The sequence below is a fragment of the Solanum lycopersicum genome, chromosome 5 (assembly GCF_036512215.1).
Source record: "Solanum lycopersicum chromosome 5, SLM_r2.1".
NCBI lineage: Eukaryota > Viridiplantae > Streptophyta > Magnoliopsida > Solanales > Solanaceae > Solanum > Solanum lycopersicum.
In genome coordinates this window covers 68531051-68555179 of record NC_090804.1, presented here as the reverse complement: position 1 = coordinate 68555179, position 24129 = coordinate 68531051, and the positions used below count along the sequence as shown (strand labels likewise).

Here is a 24129-nt window from a genome sequence, read left to right as displayed (position 1 = left end):
CAATTTTTGTATTCAAAATATCTCAAATCATGATATAAAGTTTCCATATCATGGTTTTTGGAGAATATGCAATCAGATCTCGTGATATGGAATCATGAGATAGAATCAGCGTAAAATCGCATATTTAAACATTGATCCCATCTCACAGTTCTTTTATATAATATCGAATGACTAAACGCCTACTTAGTACTAATCAAAATGAACTTTTAGATGGATAAGTGGCTTGGTAAGAAGGCCCAATTTATAAATAATTCTAAAAGACATTTACATTGTCTAATGTCCTTTCACTTGTCAAGTTGATTGTATACATTTATTATACATATAATATACAACTTTTTTTAGGCCTAAAATTGTGACATTTTGAGGAACTGTTCCGCAAGAAAAAATGTTCAGAATAAAAAAAACACAGAACTATCATGATATATAATCTTATGATGAACATTCAATCAGATCTTCACTTTCATTTGTTGATATATCGACACCGAGGAGAGATAAGTCCTTCTGCAACAAATCTGCATTCTTGAATTGAAGGCCTTTAAGTCCGAGTTTAACTGCAGCTTCAACGTTCCCCATCCTAAATGATTAATGATACAACTTGCGTGAGAAAAATTGGACCTTTTTTGAAATCCAGGTTACTGTAATGAGTAGATAGAACTGCATTTTTCATGGATAAAATTCTAAAGATGAATAGAAGTCGACAACTAACAAGGACGTGGTGATGCATCCAAGACGCGGACTCTGTCTATATAGTGGTGATATGAAAATCATATCGAGGCCAAACTCAACTTTGTGGTCAAAGGATAACTACTGTACATTGTTAGGGATGACTCGTTATCAGTTATCAGACAAGCGTACAGCGTACTACAATAGTTCTGAAGAGCTCGAGCAACATAGCTTAAAAGCATACATTATTATTGGGACATACCTGTCATCAACAAAAATGCAGTTGGAAACATTTACATTGAGATGCTTTACAACTTCTAAATAAAAATCGGGATCAGGCTTCCGTTTTCCTGTAAACATATGAAATAAGTCAGGCCTATGCTCCAATCGAATTCACACTTCATATTATGTTTACGTGTCACAACTCCACAAGTTTAAGGTTACGGAACTTTTCAACAAGGAACAAAAGCAGATCAGCATCCGAAACTTCACAAATTTGAGATGCAGTACAACAGAAAAAAAAGGATAAAAAGATCAGCATTTGAGTTCTGAGTCTTCATGAACCAAGTTTCAAAACAGCAATTTGACTGTAAAATTGAACTTATTAAACTTGTAGAGCACATCTAGATAGATACTCGACCCGTTAAGCATACAGATTGTGATCCATAACCGAGTAAATAATAAAGATTGTGATCCATAACCCATAAATGAAATCCCGGATCTGCCTCAGGTTGCTTGTGTAAGCATCCCAAAACTCTACATATGAGGAATACATAAGGAGCCAGCCACATCTCAGTTACCGTTATTAAAAAAAAAAAAAAAAACAGGAGCTAGCCACATCAACAATGGAATATTGAAGGGCAGCCCGGTGCACAAGGTATCCCATGTTAACAAGGCCCGGGAAAGGACTGCACCCCAATGGCTGTGAAGTAGACAGTCAATCCTATTGCAAGCATTAATGGCTGCTTTCACGGTTCGATTAAGGAAATATTGATCAAACAAGACTTCAGAGATAGAAAGTTTGTGAAGGTAAAGAGAAAACTACCAAATATACAGGAACAAAATGTCCAAGATAGGTAATTTGAGAGTTTTAGCTCGTCCTCAATCATCTGGTACCTGAAAGAACAAAGTTTGTAACACTTGAATGTTTGTATTTTGAAAGTAACGAAGGCTTGACTGATTATTATTATTTTGTATAATATTGGCCTCAGACGAGTTTATATGGAGAATCATGGTAAGCAAGAAATTATATAACCAACTACATCTTTGTTTGGGACGGAGTCGTAGTTGTCATACCAGATTGGATAATTTGTGAAAGCATGGATTTCATAGCCATTTTTTTTCAAAGAATTCAATAATCCTTCAACACCTTCAAGGTAGGAATATCGTCTTCTCATACAGTTTTTGAGACCTGAAAAAAAAAGTGGGTTTTCAGTTCAATGAACAAACAAAAGATACTAATTTATTGAAGAAGTAACAATTAAATCAACCTTCGCCTAACATTCATTGATCAAACTAACGCATGCAGAAGAAGAAGGAACAATTAGGAAATGATGGTAGGATCTTCATGGAAAAGAAGTTGAGAGTATTCTTTATACATCAGTTTTAGCAATGAGGCCCATTCTGCACTTCCTTGTCGACTTTACTCATTCAGACAAGAATAAACGGTTGAGGCATGGCCAACATCTTATACCATTTAACATTTTGTTTCAAATTTTGCATCTCCTTTTCATATTAAGAAAAGATTGAGAGAGAAAAACGGACAGATTTACTGAAAGCATGAGCTCAAATGAAAATATGAACTCATCGTGTCAAAATTTATACTTCATGATTATGTCGTGAAGTTGTAGGATACTGTGTGATAAGGTGCTGACATCCGAGAATGTCTAACATACCTTCCATATCAAAAGATCTTCCATCCTTGAAGAATTTCCTAGTCAACTCCTCCTGAAAAGAGTAGTACAACATACTTTTATAAATTCAGAAAAGAGAACAATCATAATCTACATCTTTCGAGATAAAAGAGAAACAAAATGTATAGTAATATGCCTCCATTAAAATGTCGAACTTCTTGAAGCATACTTCTCAATGTACCTCACTGATAAGGCCTTTTTCAAACTCAATCCAGGAAGTTGGATGCTTGCTTTCCAGCAATTCTTTCATTGACATTCTGAATAAAAAATCTCAATTAGAAACAGGACAAAAATTTAGAAGCTAAAGGAGAAAAGAACAAAATTTGGTCTGGTTTGAACGAAAAATAATAAAAAGAAACAAGATAAAAGGAGCCCAAAGCAGCACTGGACCATTACCAGAAGAGATTACATCAACCTGAGATGGAATGAATTTGGTATTCATAAATAACCGGTATTTGCCTGTTGCAATAGAAGGGGTTCCGAAATACTGTTGCAAGATGAGCAGTAGAAGTTTCATGACAAGTAAGATATGTAATTCAACTATCTGAGTTAAGTTACATATGCCAGCTGAAGTAGGGGACTTCTACCTTGACTGTTTAGGATTACACGTTTTAAGAATTATACAACATGGTGTTCACTATATGCTGAGCAACAGTAAAAGTTGATTGAACTAACAATAAACTATTTCATTTACACATATATGAAATGCTCAACTTGGCTTTCAAGCATGCAAGAACGTGGGACCATATTCGCCGTGGTTAAAATCTTTAAAACAGGGAAGTCCACAACAATCAAAGGCAAAAATATTACTACATATATCGATGTGAAGATAATTTTCCAATTACAAGGAAGATTAAGGGGAATGTTATGACATGCAGAAGATCAAGATATCTTACTCTACAATTAAGATTATGGACTTTAACCATTAAGGTGAATGAATTTGTGCAAGAAAAAGTATATCTTAATTTCTCTCCTAGCAGTTACACCTTCTTTTTCTTATAGTTTTTCCACTTCTCCTCAAATTGGAGAAGTGTCCCAAAATAACCTATCTTGTATACTCACTTATAAACTTTACATGAATGGAGATTAAATGGAATAGTAAAGATTCATATAGCCGACTTCAACTTGTTTTGGACTAAGGCATAGTTGTTTTGTTTGTATACTCACTTAAATCATACACTAAATATACATATTCACACAGATCAGAAGTCAAATTACACGGATCAGTAGTCAAATTCTAATCAAGCTCAAGTGGCTACAACTTCCTTTTTCCCTTCTTTTTTTTCTCTTTTACTTCTTTGTGTCTCCAATGGAGGGGTCAAAGGTCAAAACTCCATCTGCTAATTTCTTACACATAGCAATTCAAGAATTGATTTGGGCCCCAGTGAAATAGTAACAGAAGATTCATATATCCCACCCCATTAAGATATAGTTGATTAATATTGACTTACTGATTGAGTAATTCAAGAATTCCAGCATAAAAATGATACCTTTAAAGTCAACAGAAAACATCAGAAAACAGTAAAGGAGCTAAGTGGAGTTCAACATACTAAAAACCCATTGAGTTATTACAACAACAACAACAACATACCCCTAAAGTCCCACAAAATGGAGTCGAGAGATAAAGTGTACGAAAATCTTATCCGAGGTAGAAAGACTATTTTCGATACACCCTTGGCTACCCATTGAGTTATTGACTCATCAAATTCAACAATCCAGCATAACAAGATAACATAAAAATGGGATCTTTAAACTCAACAGACTGAAACTCAACAGAGTAAATACCTATTGAGCTATTGACTCATCAAAGTTAAGAACTCCACCATAACAAGACAACATAAAAATGGGATTTTTAAGGTCAACTGTAAAAGGGGCAAACTGAAATTCAACATAGAGCTATTGCCACAGCAAATTCAAGAATTCCAACATAACAAGACAACATAAAAATTGGATCTTTAAAGTCAACAGTAAAAGGGGGAAAACTGAAATTCAACATAGTAAACACCTGAAGAAGGCAGGGACATCATGGTAAAAAGGGTCACGAACAATAGTATCCATAACATCAAAAAGCAAAATTGGAAGTTTCCTCTGAGCCACCATTGTTGACGCTGATGAAGAAGTGATACTGCAGCTGATAGTGCTAAAAGACCCCATTTTTACAGATTTAGAAGAAGATGTATTCTTCATTGTAAATGGAAAACTGATATTATAAGCAGAAGATGGTCTCCATGATAACAATAAAGCCATATAGAATTTGGATTCTTTCTTTGTTTCTGCTCAGATTTATAACGTGTTTTTTTTTTTTTTTTGGCTAACAAAAATAATATTTTATATTATTTTATATATTAATTAATCATAAATCTAAATTTAGTCGAACTGTTAAAAATAAAAATTGGACCGACCAGTGACATTTTTCTCAGAAAAAGCTGCTTTTTTTTCCCTGCATTCTCGGCCAAAAAGATAGTACCTTTTCTTCTTCTTCTTCTTCTGTTCACCAAAATTATGAACAATAATCCACTTGTCTTTTTCTCCATTGAAGAAAAAAACTTAAATTACTCTTATAATTCCATATTCTTCTTACAATTTTTTCAAGAGAAATAAAAGGAAAAAAGGAAAAAAATTGAAAAAAGTCCTTCCTTTTTCTCTTCCTTCTCAAATTTCAAATTAAAAAAAATTATCTGTACGTATAAAAAGAATGTATATACGTACAGAAAATGCAATTTGAGAGGTGGGGTTGTGTTTATATTGTATAATTTGAAGGAAATTTGGAAGAAAATGGGTGATTTGATAAATGGGTGTTTGATTTTGTTGTTGATTTTGATGGGTTATGGTGTAGATGTGAAAGGGGAAAATTTGGTTTTTGATGTGAAGCATAAATATGGTGGGAGGAATGGTAATGGGTCGATTTTGAATGATCTTAAAGCTCATGATAATCGACGCCATAGCAGAATGCTTACTGTTATTGATTTCAAATTGGGTGGAAATGGATTGCCTACTGATGCTGCGTTAGTTCCCTTTCTCTGTTTATTTTCGTGTTTTTTGGGTTCGAGTTGTGGAAATAGGTTCTTGCAGAAATGTAGGTTAATAGACCCTTGTGTTTGGGCTCTTCCTCATAGTTTGTATATAGCGGGAGCTTAGTGTATCGGGTTGTCAATTTCATCTCATATTTAGGCCAACTGGGAGCTACGATTTTTAGTTTATGGGTTATGGATTGATATATAGATTACTTGTGCATGTTAAATGAATTTTTAAGATGAATACAAGATTTTGAGCCTAAATTACTTGGTTTTCTGCTAAACTTGTAACCATAAAGCTAGCTCCCGCCTTGTGTTGTCAAAGGCGCGTTTAGCCCTGAAGGAGGCTAAAAATGTTTTGAGTGCTTTGCTTAGTTTAATGTGTGTTTTAGTGTCGTCATCAGGTTCTATAGCATGTTTTTTCTTGAGAGGTGAGGCATTAAACTATTGATATTTCAGCTTATCGTAAAAAAATTCAATTTTTGTGTTCATATTTGGTGTTCAAGCTTATAATTATTAGTCTTGGACTAGACATGTATTTATATTTATTTTCTCCCTTTGCACCTTGTTTTATTAAGTATCATGTTTATTTGTGCTCTTTTGCTTTTGAGAACACTATTACTGCCCTTATTTGCTACCTCCAACTTTGCTGCAAAGGTATCTGGTAACTTTGTCGATTGTGGCTTGGGCAGATGGGAAGAAATGACTAGTGTTTTCCTTCTGCCTCTGTTAGGATTTTAACTCGAGACTATTCTACATTTATCGTGTCTGCACTTTGTCTCTGTAGGCAAAGTTATTGCCTTTGCATGGTTTTATTCATAATTAGTGCTCTCTATCTCCCTCCTAATTTATCATGTGGCAAGTTTTGATAGTGTATGGGAAGTCATTTCCTTTTAAACCCAATCAGATTTACTCGAGTGAAGAGAACACTCGAATAGATTAGCTACACGAAAACATTTTCTTGCTTGGGATTGAGGAATAAAAATATTGTTGTTGTGTGGAAAGTTATTTCCTTTGCACAGGTTTTTGATAATTCTTACTATCTCTCGGTGTTTGTTCTAATTTATATGACACTCTTCCAATTTGATCCATGTTTATTATTTCATATACTACAAATTTCAAATTCTTGTTTGATGTTTTCTCTATCAAATTATCTTATTTGCATCATCTAAAGGGTTGAAACAGTTAAAGGTTTGCTTGTTGATAATTTGAATAATGATATTGGTTGGTTCTTGTATTTATTCTTCTAAAAGAGGAGGACAAGGTGTAGATGTTTTAAGAAAGCATGCAGCTTTGTTTCTCAACGTTATGACTAACTGATATCATGGCTTCTTTGCTTAGCTTAGTACTTGGTTTTTTTAACCACATTAACTTTTAAAGTTCGTAGTTTAATATGAAGCCCCCCTCACAACTTCACCGCCAAAGAATAAATAAAAGTACGCGCCCATGATGTGACCTAGTGGTCAATGAAGTGAGTTAAGAACCATGAGGTTTTAGGTTCAAAACCCAGCAAAGACAAAAACACTAGGTATTTCTTCCCATATGTCTTAACCTTGTCAACCTTGGTAGACAGAGTTACCTGTCACCTGTCGATGTTGGGAGGTGGCAGGTATTGGTTATCAAAAAAAAAGTGTTGCTTACGTGCAGGGCATAACTTCAGATTGTGGCAGTGGAGATATTATGAATGCTCATACTATCATGTGCCATTATGGTCATGCATTTTTCTTGTATGTAAATGATGCAGGCTCTATTACACTAAGATATCTATTGGAAATCCTTCAAGGGATTTTCACGTCCAGGTTGATACTGGAAGTGAAATTTTATGGGTGAACTGTGCCAGCTGTGAGGGATGTCCTACAAAAAGCGACCTCGGGGTATGATTCTTCTTCCAATATATGTGTCACTTGTCTTTCTTTGTGCATAAAATGGATGTTGGTTCTATTATTTGTAGTTAGTCGCTTGATATTCTCGACCTCTTTTCCCAATTATATTCTCATCTTAGTCATTACCTTACAGATAGACTTGATGAAATATGACCCGAAAGCCTCTGTAACTGGGAAGTCTGTTTCTTGTGACGAAGAGTTTTGCTTGCTCAATACTCCCTACTCGGATTGCAGGACTGGAATGCCATGTGATTTTCAGGTTAGTTATGGAGATGGTAGCTCAACAGCTGGATTCTTTGTGAAGGATGATATTCAGTTTGAGCAAGTTTCAGGAGACCTACAAACAACGTTGATGAACGGGTCAATATCATTTGGGTAAGTTTTTAATCCTTGTGATTAAAATATAAAACTAAATATGCCTATTATTGTTGAGGGTCTATCGGAAGCAACCTCTCTATCTCTAAGAGGTACGGGTAAGGTCTGCATACACTCGATATGTAATTTATCTCTTTATGACATGTAGTAGTTTACATCATTTTTATCCAACATAGGTGCTCATCTAGACAATCTGGAGAGCTAGGTGCATCTAATCAAGCAGTTGATGGAATACTTGGTTTTGGACAAGCAAGTTCATCCGTAATTTCTCAGCTAGCTGCCAGTGGGAAGGTTAAGAAAATATTTGCACATTGCCTAAATGGAAAGAATGGAGGTGGCATATTCACCATTGGACCAGTAGTTAATCCAAAAGTAAATACAACACCACTAGTCCCAGATGCGTAAGTATTTTTAGTTTTACCCCTTCTTTCCTTATTAAAAGGAATGATGGTAAATACTTTATTAAACGAAATGATGGTAAATATACAATGCTCAAACACTGTATGCCAAATGTTATGATAAAATCTTTTTGAATCAATATTTGCATCTCTCTACCTCCAAATGAATTGTATGTCTTAATTCAACTTCCACATTTATTAAGAATAGATCTGAAAATTGATATGCTTAATAATTTTTGTAGAACATGTAGGGTCATATATTAATTTGATAGAATGAAATAAAGAAAAATATATAGAGTTATTACAAGTGAAATGGCTTCCATGTAATTTTTCTTTTCAGGAAGCAAAACTGAGACGGACTAATAAGAAAAGATAGATATTTTACTAGGGATGAATAATGTACAGTAGTTAGCTACGACCAAATCGAAAGCTTTAGCGAAACTCCTCTTTCGGATCTATCATCACCAAAGCCGAAACTGCCATGAACATCATCATAGCCTATCGAAGTGGTCCCTATGTGGTATAAGTACGCGTGCTTCTGCATGACATTGTACATTTGTATATTCTCTTATCGTTCGCACATCTGCTTGTTCACTCTCATTCTATTTATGTGCTTGATCTAGCAATGAATTTAAGAAGTTTTTGTGCACTCAAGTAATGTATTCCCCTCTCCCTCTTTTTGCGACAAATGAGGGAAAAGAAGGGTGATATATGATTCCACTGTAACTACAGCCTGATGGGGACATTGTTAGAGCTGGCACTGCACCTTGGTAGTGAAAAATCAAGTTAGAGCCCTTAAGACACTCACCATATTGAAACGAGGAGATAAATATTGGCTTTTTGATTTATAAAGTAGTTCAATGCAGATTGTCGAGTACTATCACTGGATACATTACTACTCGATTTGCAAAAAATCTACCACGTAGATGTAAGGAGTTTAAAACTCTCTCGACTCACTCGCTGATGGTGCATATATTTACTTAGTCAGTTTCAAGTCTGAATTATAGAAACTGTGACTTCTGTTGTATTTTGTTTATTTATTTTTGTGCTTTGATTACATGATTTTAACCTCTCCATTTGTCCACTATTCTGAACTCAGTTAAAATATCTGTCTCCTCTTTAGGCCACATTATAGTGTTATTATGAAAGGAATTGAGGTTGATGGTCAAGTACTAGACATTCCCACAACTATGGCAATAATTGACAGTGGAACAACCTTAGCTTATCTTCCACACAAGGTCTACAGTACTCTCATGGACAAGGTAACTACAGACATTAATTTCAGAAATAATGTAATTGGCTTATTTGTTAGAGAGCTTTACACCACATGTATGCGTGGATATATTTTTAACCTTTCTGCTTGATTTTTTCCTTCTCACTGTTGGCATAGCTGATTGAACGGCACCCACAGTTGAATATTCGTCTTGTTGAGCAGAGTTTCCACTGCTTTGACTACACTGGGAAGTAAGGTTCTTTCTGGCCACTCGTGTGAGTTTCATATTTTTTTCTGTCAAAGGTTTAGTATGTCAGATCTTCTCATTTTCGCTATTGAGTATGTACACTGATACAGTATGGAAGACTATACGCTAAAACTGTATATACTACTAATGTTTGTTAACTTATTTTCTATTTTGGTCACTCCAAATATATTTGCGAATTTATGCTTTTTGGAGAGAGCTCTCCGTATCTTATTATTCTTTTTGGGATGGAGGAATATTTTATTTTTGGAGTGAATAAGGGGAAGAGTATGGTTGGATTTATTGGATTTGGTATATTTATACGGGGATTGTTAATAAGGAAAGAATACTGCTGAAAACATGAATGTTCTCTTAGTGTAGTTCTATAGAGACTAAATAGGACAAGTCAGATAAAATGCCTACCATAACTTATAAACTCAATTGTCTTTAACTTTCTTCTACCTCTGCTGGTGCAGGATTGATGATGGGTTCCCAGTTGTAAACTTTCGATTTGCAGATTCGCTTCCTTTGACAGTTTATCCCCACGATTATCTTTTCCAAATCGAAGTAAGTACTCCAAATATGCTGAAGTTCTTTAGCTCTTTTCTAATTCAATCAGATGGAGTTTATTATTTTCCCAAGAAGACTTCCTTTTTCAATATTAAAAAAAATTATTTGGATTTGTTTCTTGTTACAATAGCAGTTCTTAGGTTCTCGAGCCATTATCAGCCTAGCAATCATTATTTTAGGCCTTCGGATTTGTCTCCTAGAATCTCTCGTCAGTATTATGATAGTCTTCTATGTTACCATGTTAGATTCCAGCCTGATACTTTCTTGAAATTTATCTTTGACATGTCTAGCTAGTATGAAGTATGAACGCGTATGTTCTATTCTACCTTTTTGTTGGTTTATACGTCTGCATGTATATTTATATTGCTCCATACCAGAGGATAGGGCCAAAAAGTTTTGTGAAGTGTGTTGTTTGGGTGCAGAAAAAGCGAAATGCAACAGGATGGACGATATAACTTGCAATCCCGTTTCCTCACGGAAATCTTATCTCAGTTTCTGGATAAAATTTTGCAGGAGAATAGATGGTGTATTGGTTGGCAAGACAGCAAAATGCAGACAAAGGATGGAAGTGAAATAACTCTGTTGGGAGGTAGTATTTGACACCTTCTCTTTCTCTTGAGAGAAATGCATCTAAACTGAAGTAAATCCTTATAATTTTCATCGAAGCATGTTTGTGAAAATTAAGCTTGTCTTGTCCGTGCTTGAGACATATTTTATATTAATCTTATCTCAGCAAGCATGAACTGGATAAGACATTTGAGGAATATGAATGAATGTAGGATAATATATATCTGGTTGCTGGTCAAGCTTGTAATGCTTAGAGATTAGTGATAAAAAAAATTGATAACCAGGGTGTCCGGGCCAGCTAGCGCCTCGACTAAGTTCATGGGATACCTGCCACGTCCCACCAGCAACAAGTACCACGTATTTCTGTCCACCAAGACTAGGATATATTGGAAGAAATCACCTACAACATAGTTTGTTTCAACGTTTTGATATACTGTAACATAATTCTGTCAAAAGAGTAACATTTTGATATTTTGTTGCAGATCTCGTGTTATCAAACAAGCTAGTTGTTTATGATATTGAAAATCAGGCAATTGGTTGGACGGAATATGACTGTGAGTATATATAGCTAATCAACTACATTCTTCTATAGTCTACACTCGACTCAAAAGAGAAGTTATCCAGAGTAGGGTTACAAGACGAAAAAAATGACAGCAAAATATCAAGAATCAAATAAATGAAGCAACAGATGGTAAAACACATTGAAGAATAAGAATTTACGTGATCACTAGATACTACTACTTACTAGGAGAGGAATAATGCTTATTATTTTCCGAATTTAGGAACTCTAGAGGGAGGAACTCTCTGCCTTTGAATATCTTTATGAATCAGCTATAAAAATGCCTTCTTTTCTTTCTACTTTCCCAGCTAACACAGAGTCTGGAGAATTCAAAATGTTAATGCTATATCCGATCCATCGTTTCTAAGTTTCACCTTAAGTGTGTGTTGTTAATTTCAGGTTCTTCAACCATCAAACTCAAATACGAGGAAAGTTCTGGTAGCGCGTACACTGTGGCTTCTCACAATATTTCTTCAGCTTCTATGATGGATTCGACAAAGTTCTTCACGTCCTTCTTGATAACCATCTCCATCTTGTTCAATTTGTTCAAGTGACAACAGAAACAGCTGTACAGTGAGTAATTTTTGCACCATCAACATTCAGAAAATCGAAGGGGTTTTAGTCTTTTCAACCTTGGATTCGTAGGAGCAGATGGAGAAACAGAACCATTTGCTTAATTCGTTCTCAATTTCCACTGAGTTGATCATCTGAGGGTGATCCTGTTGTCAACAGATTCTCCTATTACGCCTGTAGTTTCTGAAGGATGAGAACCAACTATGTTAGCATCTACATCGAAAATTCATGTACTATAATACATCCTGTAACAACGAACTTGCAAAATCGACTTGTTTATCATAATGAGATTCGTCGTTCCTGATCCTTCTCTGGCATATTATCATTAGAAGATTTTAGTATGTGCTTTAATATGCATAGAATCATTCATATAGCAGCTGGTCAAGTAATTTCTGTTCGGATGTCCCATAGATGACTTCGACTATAGATCGCAAAAGTTATTAAGTTCGACTAACTCCCGAACAAGATCATGATATTTTTCTACAAGGTAACATCATGATTTTATAAGATGAAAAATAAAGTTTGCTCGTAACGAAATTCGAATATTTTATCTACACAATTGAAAATAAAGAAGAGAAAGAACTTTATAAACATATGCTCATGCAAAATTTCTTACAAGAAAATAGAGAACGAAAAATAAATAACTAGTACTGTTACATATATAGAGAAAGAACTATTACAGTAAAAAAAATGATCATAAGAACTTAACAAGATGGAAATGAAGACAGAAATGAATCCACATTTGGACATGGTAAAAACTTACTAACACCTAGACGCGACTGACCATGGTTAACTGATTTAACGAGGTGAATATATATGTTAACCATAGTTAAAGCGAGGAAAGTCGATGTGCAAACACATGTCATGCATCCATTGGTTTGGTGTAAGCGCCTGGTGCAAGGCAAGTTCTTACTATTTCATCTTTGATTTTGATCCTCCAATAGCTACCGCGTCAAGAGCAGACCATTCTTTTTCCGTCTTAGGTAGCAACTCATCCTGTTCCCAGGCTTCCTCATTGCTGACTGCTGGAACCTCTTCACCTTCTCGAAGAGTACAGGAACGATTCAATGCAGGTGGACTAAGGGCACCACCCGTATTGTAGCTAACTTCACTCATTTCCGTTGAGATGAAAGACTTGTTGTTGTCTTCTGTACTAGAAGCAGTAGAGAAATTATTCAAGTTTGAATCGAGGAAGAGGCAGACAACAGCACAGTCATCGACTTTAGAAGTTGGGTATGTTATCTTCCAGGCTTGAACGGCTTCTTCAACAAGTGCTCGAGCTGCAGATGAACGGGATGAAGCCGAATCCACAATATTTACTACTTCATCGTTTGAAAGCACGTCCCAAATCTGTAACCAGTATCAAATTAATTCAACTAGCAACAAGATAGATAGTGAATCTAAGTAATGCCAAAGCAGGATTCAAGTACCATACCCCATCTGTCGCCAGAATAATGAATTCATCTTTCTCGGATAAACGCCTATAAGAAATTTCAGGTACTGAGATGACACCAAAATCCTTGAGGCAAAAATCTCCAAAAGCACGAGCCATGGCAAGACCAGGAGAGTTGCTATTTGGCATCCACACTCTTGCAACATCCGGTTCATCTTGAAGAGAAAACACTCGCCCTTTACATTTGCGAATCCTCTCAAACTCCGCTGTAAATTTAGAAGAAGAGTTAACGAAACACTATAGTGAGGCAAGCATCAGTAGAAATCAGTAAACATCACTTATCAAAAAGGAAAATTTCTGCTTCCAAGAATACTGTTGTTTAGATGATAGTTCCAAGTAATTGTACCACATTCCTTTTGTTTTACATGTTAACATTGTGATACACAATTACGTAACATAACTGTGATTGAAGTACATAATTAATCATAGACACAGGGGAGGTATAACTGCCTATTCACTTCTCACGTCAAATAGAATTCGAAAAAACTTTTTTAACAGGGAGAGGTACAGAAAATTTTATAGAGAAAATTGATAAAAGATTTAAGCAGAAGCTTAACTTAGAAAAATGGAGAAGTTTCAAAAAGATTGGGGGGGGGGGGGGGGGGGAGAGCTTCCATCTGCTATTACTTAAAAGAAGAGAAAGCTGAATAATCGGCTTAGGTTTGTATATAGACATGTATGCACCTGGTAAATCGGGCTTAAGATCTACTGTCAATTGCACTGCAGTGAGAGAATCATCCTCGCCTCTCGTACCCAGCACAGCTCTAGAGTCTCCAACATTACCAATAACAAGATGCTCACCCTACCAAAAAACAAATAACAGAGTTCATCTACAGAGTAAAATGGCAGAAACCCTAGCCAGCTTCAACTTTATGAATACGTCAACTAACCTGTTTAACTAGCGTTACTGCTGTTGTTCCACTACAGAAGCAGTCGATATTGGTATAGCTTCTCAGTTCTCTATCCATAACCTTATACGCCTTCAGAAATGACTCCTTCAATGTCTGAAATACTTCTAAATGATTTTTAGTCTCTTCAACATCAATTGAGAGCCTCGACTCCTCAGCAGAGATGAGGACAGCATCCTCGGGATATAGGCTACTCCCCGTGTTGAGACTGATCTCTCTTAGAACGTCTTCACTTTTTATATTAACTTCCCAGTGTGTGCTTAGCTTCAAGGGAAGTGCATCTCTGACTCGTTTTGCAACCATATGACCAAAAGGACCATGACCATCAAAAACACCACAGAAAACAGTATCTTCTCTGGAACCGAAATTCTGGAATTTAATAATTTTTAGCAGATTAAGAACGCGGTTACATAAGGTTTAATGAGACTGAGACAGTATCACGAGAAAGTAATTCAACTATATATATGGCCAATAACTACACATCACAAGAGGGGAAAAAATAAAAAAAAGCTTATCTGTACAAAATGATGTCAATTCAAAGGTACATTTTCGTCCCTTCTAACTCTACCAAGCTTATAGATAAGTAAGCAGAGAACACAATGTAGGGCCTTTGAACAAGTTATCAAGAAAAAATAGTTGTAAACATCATAATTACTCACAAAACATAATAAGAAAGTATTACTCAAACAATCAGGTGATGTGACAAGATTCAAGAAATGTATAGGCTGAAGCAAAAAAAACAATTAGGCACCAAAACTTGGATCTACAAGATAACTACCACACAAACATGTTAACTCCTTGAGCTTTTTCCACTGCAGCCATGATCATATGCATTCTAGTGATCATGAATATTTGCAAGTCAATTACTAATCACCGCCATTTCACAAAGTTAACATGAAAAGATTCGAAGACTAACCTCCCACACAATCATAGCATCTTGATTAGTCCCTTTCTTTCCCTGCTGACTGAAGAGTGAAGCCACCTCACTAGAACCATTCAAGAACATACGCCCGGGAATCCTATGCAGAAGCTCTTCCTTATGAAAGTCAAAGGAAGAATTCCGCGATCCTGACCTCTTCTTTGAGTTCTTCCTCTTCCTAATTGCAGATGCAGGAGAACCAGGATGAGGACTCCTGCTATCAGATGACAAGCAGGACCCCATCCCGAGGCCCCGGACTAAATTCTGTAAGCACTCCAGAACAACTAAATAATCAAACACCCTATTCCCCTATTCAAATCCGTATATCCTCCCTCAATCCACCAACTTCACAATCATCACACAATCAAAAAAGGGGGGAAATTCCAATAAACAGACGGCTAATGGAAATCCAATTCACTTCAACTACAAAAGCAGTCCGTATCTAATCTAATCCACCAAAAAGTTGTGAACTTTTCAGCAACCCTTGAACAATCATGCATACATAATTAGTTCCTGAAACAATCCTCTACATCACAACTTACAAGTATGAAAATAATATAACTGCAACTAACATATAGAACAGATCTATCAAAACTATTGTCCCCTTTCAATTTTTTTAGTAACAGTATCCCCAAAAGACACCTTTTTTATTCTGTCTCTCTCTCTCTCTCTTCCCACTATTAATCACCTTTCACTTACAAGAAAGGTTAACTCAGCTGATAAAGACACAATCTGATGATCTGACGTAGCTTTAAGGCCAAAAAAAAACACCCATCAGAGTTTGCACAATAAGAAGGTCAAATCAGTGACCGGCCACAAGTATTTGTCAAAAGTTTCAACAACCCACTTCAAATTCAGCTCAATTTAAACACCAGGACCAAAATCAGTTCCCATAAATTACAAAAATTCAACTCCAATCTACATCAAAAAAAACTTGATTTTTTGGTCAGATCAAACCTAATCAAGAGAAATATCAAAATTTTCAAAAACCCCACTTCCAATTAAGCTCAATTTAAACACAGGAACCAATCATCTCCCATAAACTACAAAACCCATAAAAAACTCAATTTAGATCAAACCACAATCAAAAACCCACATCCAATTCAGCTTCAAGAAACAAAAAACCCACCAACAATTCACCTCAAAACAACCAAAAAAAACTTTCTTTTCCTGATCAGATCAAACCCAAATCAGGAGAAAAAAAATACCATCTATGTAAAACTCTGTAGAAATGAGCTGAAGTAGAATTTCCAGTACAGTTTTGTACTGTGTAAATGGATAAAATTATTTGATATGGATAAGAGAAAAAAGGGGAAATTGAATGGATTAGTTCAATTTAGAGGAGGAGAACAAAAATAGGAATCGAATCGAATAACAGAGTGACACACAACAGAGAGAAAGAAAAAATACACCAAAAATGGCGCCGATAAGACTCTGTTTTTCGGTTACTGTGGATATATATATATATATATATATATATATATATATATATATATATATTATTATGTTCTTTTTTTGGATTTTGTGTGCGAGTGGCGTGTCACTTGTGAAACTTTTTAAGACTTACCGATAAGATTTGAATTCTGTGGTGCGAGTGGCGTGTCACTTGTGAAACTTTATAACACTTATTTATAAGATTAATGTATGTGGACACTTATAAAACGTTTTGAGATTCACCTATATTAAAAGGTTTTAGTTTTAAGCACTTAAAAATACGATAATTAAATTATTTTTATAAGATATTTCTAACTAAAATATTGATGAAATTTATGAATTTTTCGTAAATAAATTAACCATTTAAAATATAAATACCATCTTCATAATTATAGGCGTATCAAATTTTATATAATAACTATGAAATGAACATTTTAAAATACAAATAATATTTTTTCTTCAAATTAGGACGAAAACATTATTAAAATATTTTATTATATATTTGGATACTAACCCGGGATAAATTATAATTTCTCTATGTAAAATTTACAAATAAATATAAAACATTATTAATACATAGGTAGTTGAAACTTTAAGGATTATATTATACAAATTTAAAATAATAAATTCTTTTTATAGTTTTATCATGAGATAAGAACAAGTAATTTGAATGTTGTAGACTTTGGATTATGTGTAGCTGTAATTTAACATAAAGACAAATGATAAAACAATCATTAATTTATCAATATTGTTGTTAAATGTCATTTACTTTACTATTTAATAGATGTTAAATACACTAATCTTATGAAATTAAGCTTTTAAATATATATGTCTCAGAATGTTTTTTTTATAAATATTGTGCATGTACATTATATAAAATTAAACTTTCAAATATAAGTTAGGTTCAAATTGTTTATAAAATATTATACTAAGTATCGTAAATCTATAATCTTATGAAATTTAAACCTTTAAACATATACGAGTTTCATGACATTTTATAAATATCATAGATATAGTTAATAAACCTAGTTAATTTTATTTTTCTTCTTCATCCTAGCATAACTCTTAACTTAAGTGTTAACATTACTAATTAGAGGTGTTATTTTTCTATCTCTTAAAAAATAAATATTAGGGAGAAGCACAACTTATATTATTATAATATAATTGTTAATTTTGTGTGGAGATTATTGATCATGACAGCATATATTTTAAATTAGAATATTTCTTTTTTTTAAAAAAAAAAGTCAAACTTCTAATTAAAGTAAAAATGATTTTTGGAAGGCTTTTGCCCAGCCTTACAAATCGATTATTATGCAATAATTATTTGATTTTGTCTTTGATAAAGACATATTATGTTGTGTTGTATATTATTTATATAAAACATTTTGTTATATGAGAAAAAAAAGTAATATTTGGTGACAAACATCACTTAATTATATTTATTACTCAATCAATTTTATTGTAAAATAGATATAAATGAAACAACAAATATAATTATAAAATTTCAGAAGACTAAGTTTGAACACATTAAATTGATATAACACAAAATATCTATGATTTATTTGATATTATTATTAGAGATGGTGACATTTCATTAAAATAGAACCACTTATTTCCAAATTAATAGAGATGGTCAATATTTGGTAAGGAGTTTTCAGTTTTTAAAATAAAAAATAATAATAAGGGAAAGAAAAATAAATATAAACCATACACCAATCCAGCTAGGACCAAAAAATTTGTGGTGAAACATGTGAATAGAGTGCTTCGAAATTTTAATTATCAGTTTCGAATTTAATTTTTAAATATGATAATCACTTTTGTTTATAGTGTCATAGTCATATATAGCGATGAGTCAATCAAACATCACTCATTGACAATTATATTAATATATGAAAAAATAAATACAAAAATAGATTGAATATCGAATGCTAAAACTAAAAATTGTCATAAGTGTATATGATAGGATGTGAATTTTCCACTAACAGGATATTTTTCATTAAGTCATTAAAATCTCTTGAAGAGAAGTTTAGTTTATAAAATTAATGTGTTAGTCGATTAAGTGAATTTCGAATATAAATACTTTATATGGGGTGATTGGAATCAAATTTAGAGTCTTTTTAAAAAATTAATATTATGTGTTGTGGTTTATGTATTTTAATGTCAAAATTAAAGTATTATGTGCATATGTTTGTGAATATAAATTGACAAGAATGTGGTTATTATTATAGTGTAATAATTATTATTCACGTTGTTTTTATTCAATACAAAAAATTTCTTCATGGTGATAAGTGGTGATTCTTTCTTTGTGAAGTGTATTTCAAAAAAAGACGAGAGTTGTGAAAAAATACTATAGTAAAAGAGAAATTTGAGACTAAAAGGAATATTTGAAGTGTTCAACTAATTTACTATACAATGAGGGTAATTATATGTTGAATGAAGGTATTTTTTTTTGTGAAATTTTGAGCTCTTTAACTAATCATGAATTGTTTGAGTTGTACGACGTTGTTGTGTTATTATATCCTAGACAAGTCAAGAGTTATACTGTTTGGGTCGATAGATTATGTCGTAATGAGCTTAAATCTACTTTAAGAGAGCGAAATATATAAGCGTCTCAACCTAAATATGTTTTTTAGTCATTTTTGTTATTTTATTTTCTAACTTTAATTTATTATATTTATGATACATTACACCAACAATATGTTTTGTTTCATATATTTCCAACCACATGACTCATGTTACCTACTTGTTGATTATTTATTAGTAGTTGAATATATTTCTATAAATTGACTTCTCATAGCATATTTATTATCGAATTAGATTCAGATTAATTTAAGTGATCATCTCTAGGAACAACACATTCAACATAATTCTTTTCATTTTCAGTATTGAAACTCGATAACTTTAATTGAATGTCAAGGAAGAAGCGATCTCAATCATTTGTCACTTAGAGGTGTCAAATAACTCGGTTCAGTCAATTTTTTTAAAGAATAACTACATCTTTTGCAACAACCATATGTTCTATTCGATTTAAAAGACCTTTTTAAAAATCATTTAAGCATATTGGTGACATAAATGCTAACCTTCTTATCGCATTAAAATTTAATTAATTTGAGTTTGCAGGGCATGTTTAATATTATGTTAGAATCAGACTACTTTAAATTTGCGTTTTGCAAGACATATTTATGATCGAATCAGAGCTCGACCAATTCAAGTGTACATCTAGAATTTCTAAAGATGTTGTTCTCAACATGATATTTCTCATTTTTTCGTATTTAAACTCGACACCTCTAATTGAATATGGTAAAAGGAGATCTCAATCATTCTTTCTCTCGAGTGTGTCAAATAATTTAATTCGATTCGTTATTTTGTTAAAAAAAACAACTATACCTTAAAAAAAATCAAATATTAGAGTGCCACGTCATATTTTTATGTCTCTCTTATATAATTGATAGAGTATCTATTTTTCCCTCTTAAACCTCTAAAACCCTAACAATGGCGATGTTGCTGAGACTTATTAATCGCCGTGAACTTGCTTCTTCAGCCTATAAAAATGTAAGTTTATTTTTATTCATTTTCTTGATTTCATTCATAAAAATCCATTCTTGGAGTTGTTTCTTGATTTTTTCAGTGTTTGAGCAAAAGCTTATTTGGGGTATCAGATCAACTATGTTACTTTTCTTCTAGAGGTATGTAAAAATTTGTGACTTGGGGATTATGTATTACTGATATATTTTTCATATTAACTTATGTTATACTTGGTTTTGTAACTTCTTGCTGTTCATTAAAAATCCCTTCTTGGGGGTTGCTCGGATGGTAAGCATCGTTTACTGAAAATGCTAAGTTTTTGGGTTAGGAGGGAAAAGGTGTGAGCTTTCAGGGAGGGGTGAAAAATAAGAGGAAAGAAATGTTGAGAGTACAAGGAGAAATAGGTTAAATGTTAAGGTTGCTCGGATGGTAAGCATCCGTCGACGAAAGCTAAGTTGTAGGGTCGGAGCAAAAAAGCGTAGCTTTCCGGTAGGGATGATAAAAAGAGGAAAGAAATGTTGAGAGTACAAGGAGAAGTAGTTCAGATGTTCAGATTATGACAAGAGGGGTTGTTCGGATGGTAAGCATTTTTCACCTTTAATCGTAAGTTGTGGGTTTGGATTACTAGTGGAGCAAAAAGATGTGAGCTTTTAGAGAGGGATAATATTACACTTTGATTTGAACTGTAGTAGCTGACTTGAAAGCTTCTAGTTGGGCTTTAATGCTTCTATTCCCATTTCCAACGCTACCATTTGGTCATAGGTTTTGGAAGTTGAAACTTGAAAATTTGAGCTTTTGAAGTTGAAACTTAAAATTTTGAGTTTTTTAAGTTGTGATTTTTGGAATTTGAAGTTGTGTTAGGACATGCATTTTACTTGAATTTTTTATTGAAGTTCTTGAGAGTGGAAATTGGAAAAACCCAAAAACTTGTTTGAACCAGTTTTTGGGAACTTGAAAAATAATTGATGGTAAAAAGATCTGATCAAATTTCATGGTTAAACATATTAGTAAGTCTCTAAATCTGATCCAATATCTATGACCAAACACTAGCTCAGTGTCTGTCCACCAATATATGGAATTCAAATTCCATTGAGATGTATAATTTGCTGATATATTTTGAATATTTTCTGTCGTTGCCCTCTTCATAGAGTGACAAGGTTTCTCCATTTCTAAGACTTTATTCTAAATAGACATGAAATTTTTGTCTTTGGATGCTCATTGCTCCTTGTCATCTATTTGATTTCAGGTAAGAAAAAGTCAAATTCAGATGGCAGTGATTCAGGCGAAGAGAATTTGTCCAAGAAAGACTTGGCTTTGAAACATGCACTAGATCAGATCACGACATCATTTGGAAAGGGATCCATCATGTGGCTTGGTCGCACTGTGTCCCCCAAACAAGTCCCTGTAGTGTCTACTGGATCTTTTTCTTTGGATATTGCCCTTGGGATAGGGGGACTTCCAAAGGTAAAAGAATAGAACTATTAACATTTTTTTGGGGGGCATTTCAAATACGGTGAATAAAAATAGTGGTGATGATCGCTTGGCTCCCAGATGTTATGCAAATAATTTTCTGAGTAATGTTTACTTTGGAGAACTGGAAAAATTAGTATGTACACCCAACATTATTATTCAGGTTCTTTTGTCACTTTAGGGCTTAGGCAGCTAGGTGACTATTTTACTAGATATGCGAATCTATTTACAGAGACAAACAGATAGCTGCTTATCAATGTTAGGATGATAGTTTATATTCTTTTCTTCATTATAACTTATGTCTTGCTTTTGTGCAGGGACGCGTAATAGAGATATATGGTCCAGAGGCTTCAGGGAAAACAACACTTGCTTTGCATGTAATTGCTGAGGCACAGAAACAAGGAGGTTTGACTAGTTTGTACTTCAGTAACATGCATTGAGAGAGAAGAAACTATCATTCATTTTCTTTTCCATTTGCAACATCTATCAGGACCAGGATATAATGCCTTCCGAAACACAAAGGATACATACTTATTTAGCTTATTGCAACTGACACATGGAAATAACTTATGCTTTGTCTTGTTTCTTTGTAGGTTATTGTTGTTTTGTTGATGCTGAGCATGCTCTTAATCCAACATTGGCTGAGACCATTGGAGTAAATACTTCAAATTTACTTCTGTCTCAACCAGATTGTGGTGAGCAAGCTCTTAGTCTGGTAGATACAATAATAAGGAGTGGTTCGGTTGATGTTGTTGTTGTGGACAGTGTAAGGAAGATTGGAACTGTTGGTTCATGTTTCTTGGTTCTGTTGCTTTCAGAGTCAATGATGATAATACTCTCAGTTATCTAAACACCTTATGTGGACAACTGACTTCTATGGCAGGTTGCTGCCCTTGTCCCGAAAGGTGAGCTTGAAGGTGAAATGGGAGATGCTCATATGGCGATGCAAGCTAGACTGATGAGTCAAGCACTCCGCAAGCTCAGTCATTCTCTATCGTTATCACAGACCATTTTAATCTTCATAAATCAGGCAAGAGTCATAGGCTGCCTAGGTTCACATCATGCCTCTTGCCCTCATTTTTCCTTCTGTTGCTGTCTTGTCGAATCTCTTTCTTTTTCTTTTATGTTTCAAAGAAACGTTTCAATGTGATTAGACTGCATGTTTTGGATTAATTAGTTCCTAATGCATTTCCCATTCTGATCGAGACATCCAAAATATCTAGTCAGTGTAAAGGACTCGGCTGATTAATTGCACCCTGGTTCAGGTCAGGTCAAAACTTTCAACTTTTGGGGGATTTGGAGGACCAAGTGAAGTTACTTGTGGTGGTAATGCCTTGAAGTTCTATGCTTCTGTGCGTCTAAACATAAAACGAATTGGATTCGTCAAGAAGGGGGAAGAGGTACATATCTTTGTATGATAGTATAACTTAATCGTTGGTCACTCTTTTTGTTATGATTTCTATGTTGAGAGTTCCATGAATGCCCTTTGTTGAGTGAATATGAGGGAGTTGACTGTCCAGAATCTGATTTTTAAGACAGTCTTTTTGACGGAGTCTCTATTTTACAGACCATAGGAAGCCAAGTTCTTGTCAAGATTGTGAAGAACAAGCATGCTCCTCCCTTTAGAACTGCAGAATTCGAGCTTGAGTTTGGTAAAGGAATTTCTCGTGAAGCTGAACTTATTGACTTGGGAGTCAAACATAAGTTCATTACAAAAGGTGGTGGTGGTTATTACAATATCAACAATCAGAACTTTCGTGGTAGAGATGCTGTAAAACTTTTCCTATCGGAGAACACTAGTGCGAGGGAGGATCTTATGATGAAACTTCGAGAAAAGCTTATTGACCAAGGGGACAACGAAAAGGGACCTGATGTAGACCCTGTTGAGGAGGTTGTATTGAATGATACCACTGATGAAGAAACCCCAACTGCAGTCGAGGCATGAATCCTTTGATAAAAAGCTTATCTGACTTGCCTAATGGAACTGCTGGATTTCCTGTCCATATCAGTATGTAACCAGCATCCTCGGATTATCATCATTTGTAAGAAAACCTGCTCTTGCACCGTTGCACGTGTCCTACCCGTGGCTCTGTAAGTTGTCTCAACGTCAATTTTGATCGCGTGGTCTGTGGAATTATTGGATTAGATGAAGGTAAGGCCAATGCTGTGACTTTGGTTCAATTTTTTTCTGGTAACCTGCTAAATTCTCTTGTATATAACAATTGTAACTTCAGAGAGAATGTGTATCCAATCATTGATTTCAGAGAAAGCTTCGTTTTTGTCTGATTTATTTAAGAAACAACCTTTGCATATCCACAAGATACGGGTAAAGTCTGCGTACACTCAAATAGAATTTCCTTGATGCATTTTCTCGCCCTCAGTCGTCCTGCTGGGTGTTCGATAAATTATAACGAAGGTGGGAAAAATTTCAATTTTTAAATATTTAGT

At 34.2% G+C, this 24129-nt stretch overlaps 4 protein-coding genes across 4 annotated transcripts; 2 read left to right on the top strand and 2 right to left on the bottom strand.

Annotated features, from left to right (window-relative positions):
• Window positions 1-223: 223 nt before the first annotated feature.
• Window positions 224-4823, bottom strand: LOC101259936 (flavin mononucleotide hydrolase 1, chloroplatic). Its single transcript, XM_010323030.3, has 7 exons — window positions 4582-4823; window positions 2758-2833; window positions 2559-2610; window positions 1960-2074; window positions 1709-1779; window positions 926-1013; window positions 224-574 (listed from the first exon to the last, which is right to left on the bottom strand). The coding sequence occupies exons 1-7, from the start codon at window positions 4821-4823 to the stop codon at window positions 430-432; spliced, it is 789 nt and encodes a 262-aa protein (XP_010321332.2). The 3' UTR covers window positions 224-429.
• A 381-nt stretch (window positions 4824-5204) lies between these two features.
• On the top strand, window positions 5205-12278 carry LOC101260231 (aspartic proteinase 36-like). Its single transcript, XM_004239647.5, has 10 exons — window positions 5205-5581; window positions 7335-7464; window positions 7607-7848; window positions 8025-8249; window positions 9370-9508; window positions 9637-9710; window positions 10180-10270; window positions 10787-10862; window positions 11323-11394; window positions 11799-12278. The coding sequence occupies exons 1-10, from the start codon at window positions 5352-5354 to the stop codon at window positions 11951-11953; spliced, it is 1434 nt and encodes a 477-aa protein (XP_004239695.1). The 5' UTR covers window positions 5205-5351; the 3' UTR covers window positions 11954-12278.
• A 260-nt stretch (window positions 12279-12538) lies between these two features.
• Window positions 12539-16762, bottom strand: LOC101260535 (probable protein phosphatase 2C 33). The gene is made up of 5 exons (XM_004239648.5): window positions 15250-16762; window positions 14316-14702; window positions 14110-14227; window positions 13408-13631; window positions 12539-13322 (listed from the first exon to the last, which is right to left on the bottom strand). Exons 1-5 carry the CDS (start codon window positions 15493-15495, stop codon window positions 12885-12887), a joined length of 1413 nt encoding a protein of 470 aa, XP_004239696.1. The 5' UTR covers window positions 15496-16762; the 3' UTR covers window positions 12539-12884.
• A 3329-nt stretch (window positions 16763-20091) lies between these two features.
• LOC101260233 (DNA repair protein recA homolog 3, mitochondrial) lies at window positions 20092-23950 on the top strand. Its single transcript, XM_004240132.5, has 8 exons — window positions 20092-20238; window positions 20315-20372; window positions 21458-21675; window positions 21999-22086; window positions 22275-22447; window positions 22565-22711; window positions 22947-23081; window positions 23249-23950. Exons 1-8 carry the CDS (start codon window positions 20179-20181, stop codon window positions 23624-23626), a joined length of 1257 nt encoding a protein of 418 aa, XP_004240180.1. The 5' UTR covers window positions 20092-20178; the 3' UTR covers window positions 23627-23950.
• Window positions 23951-24129: the final 179 nt, after the last annotated feature.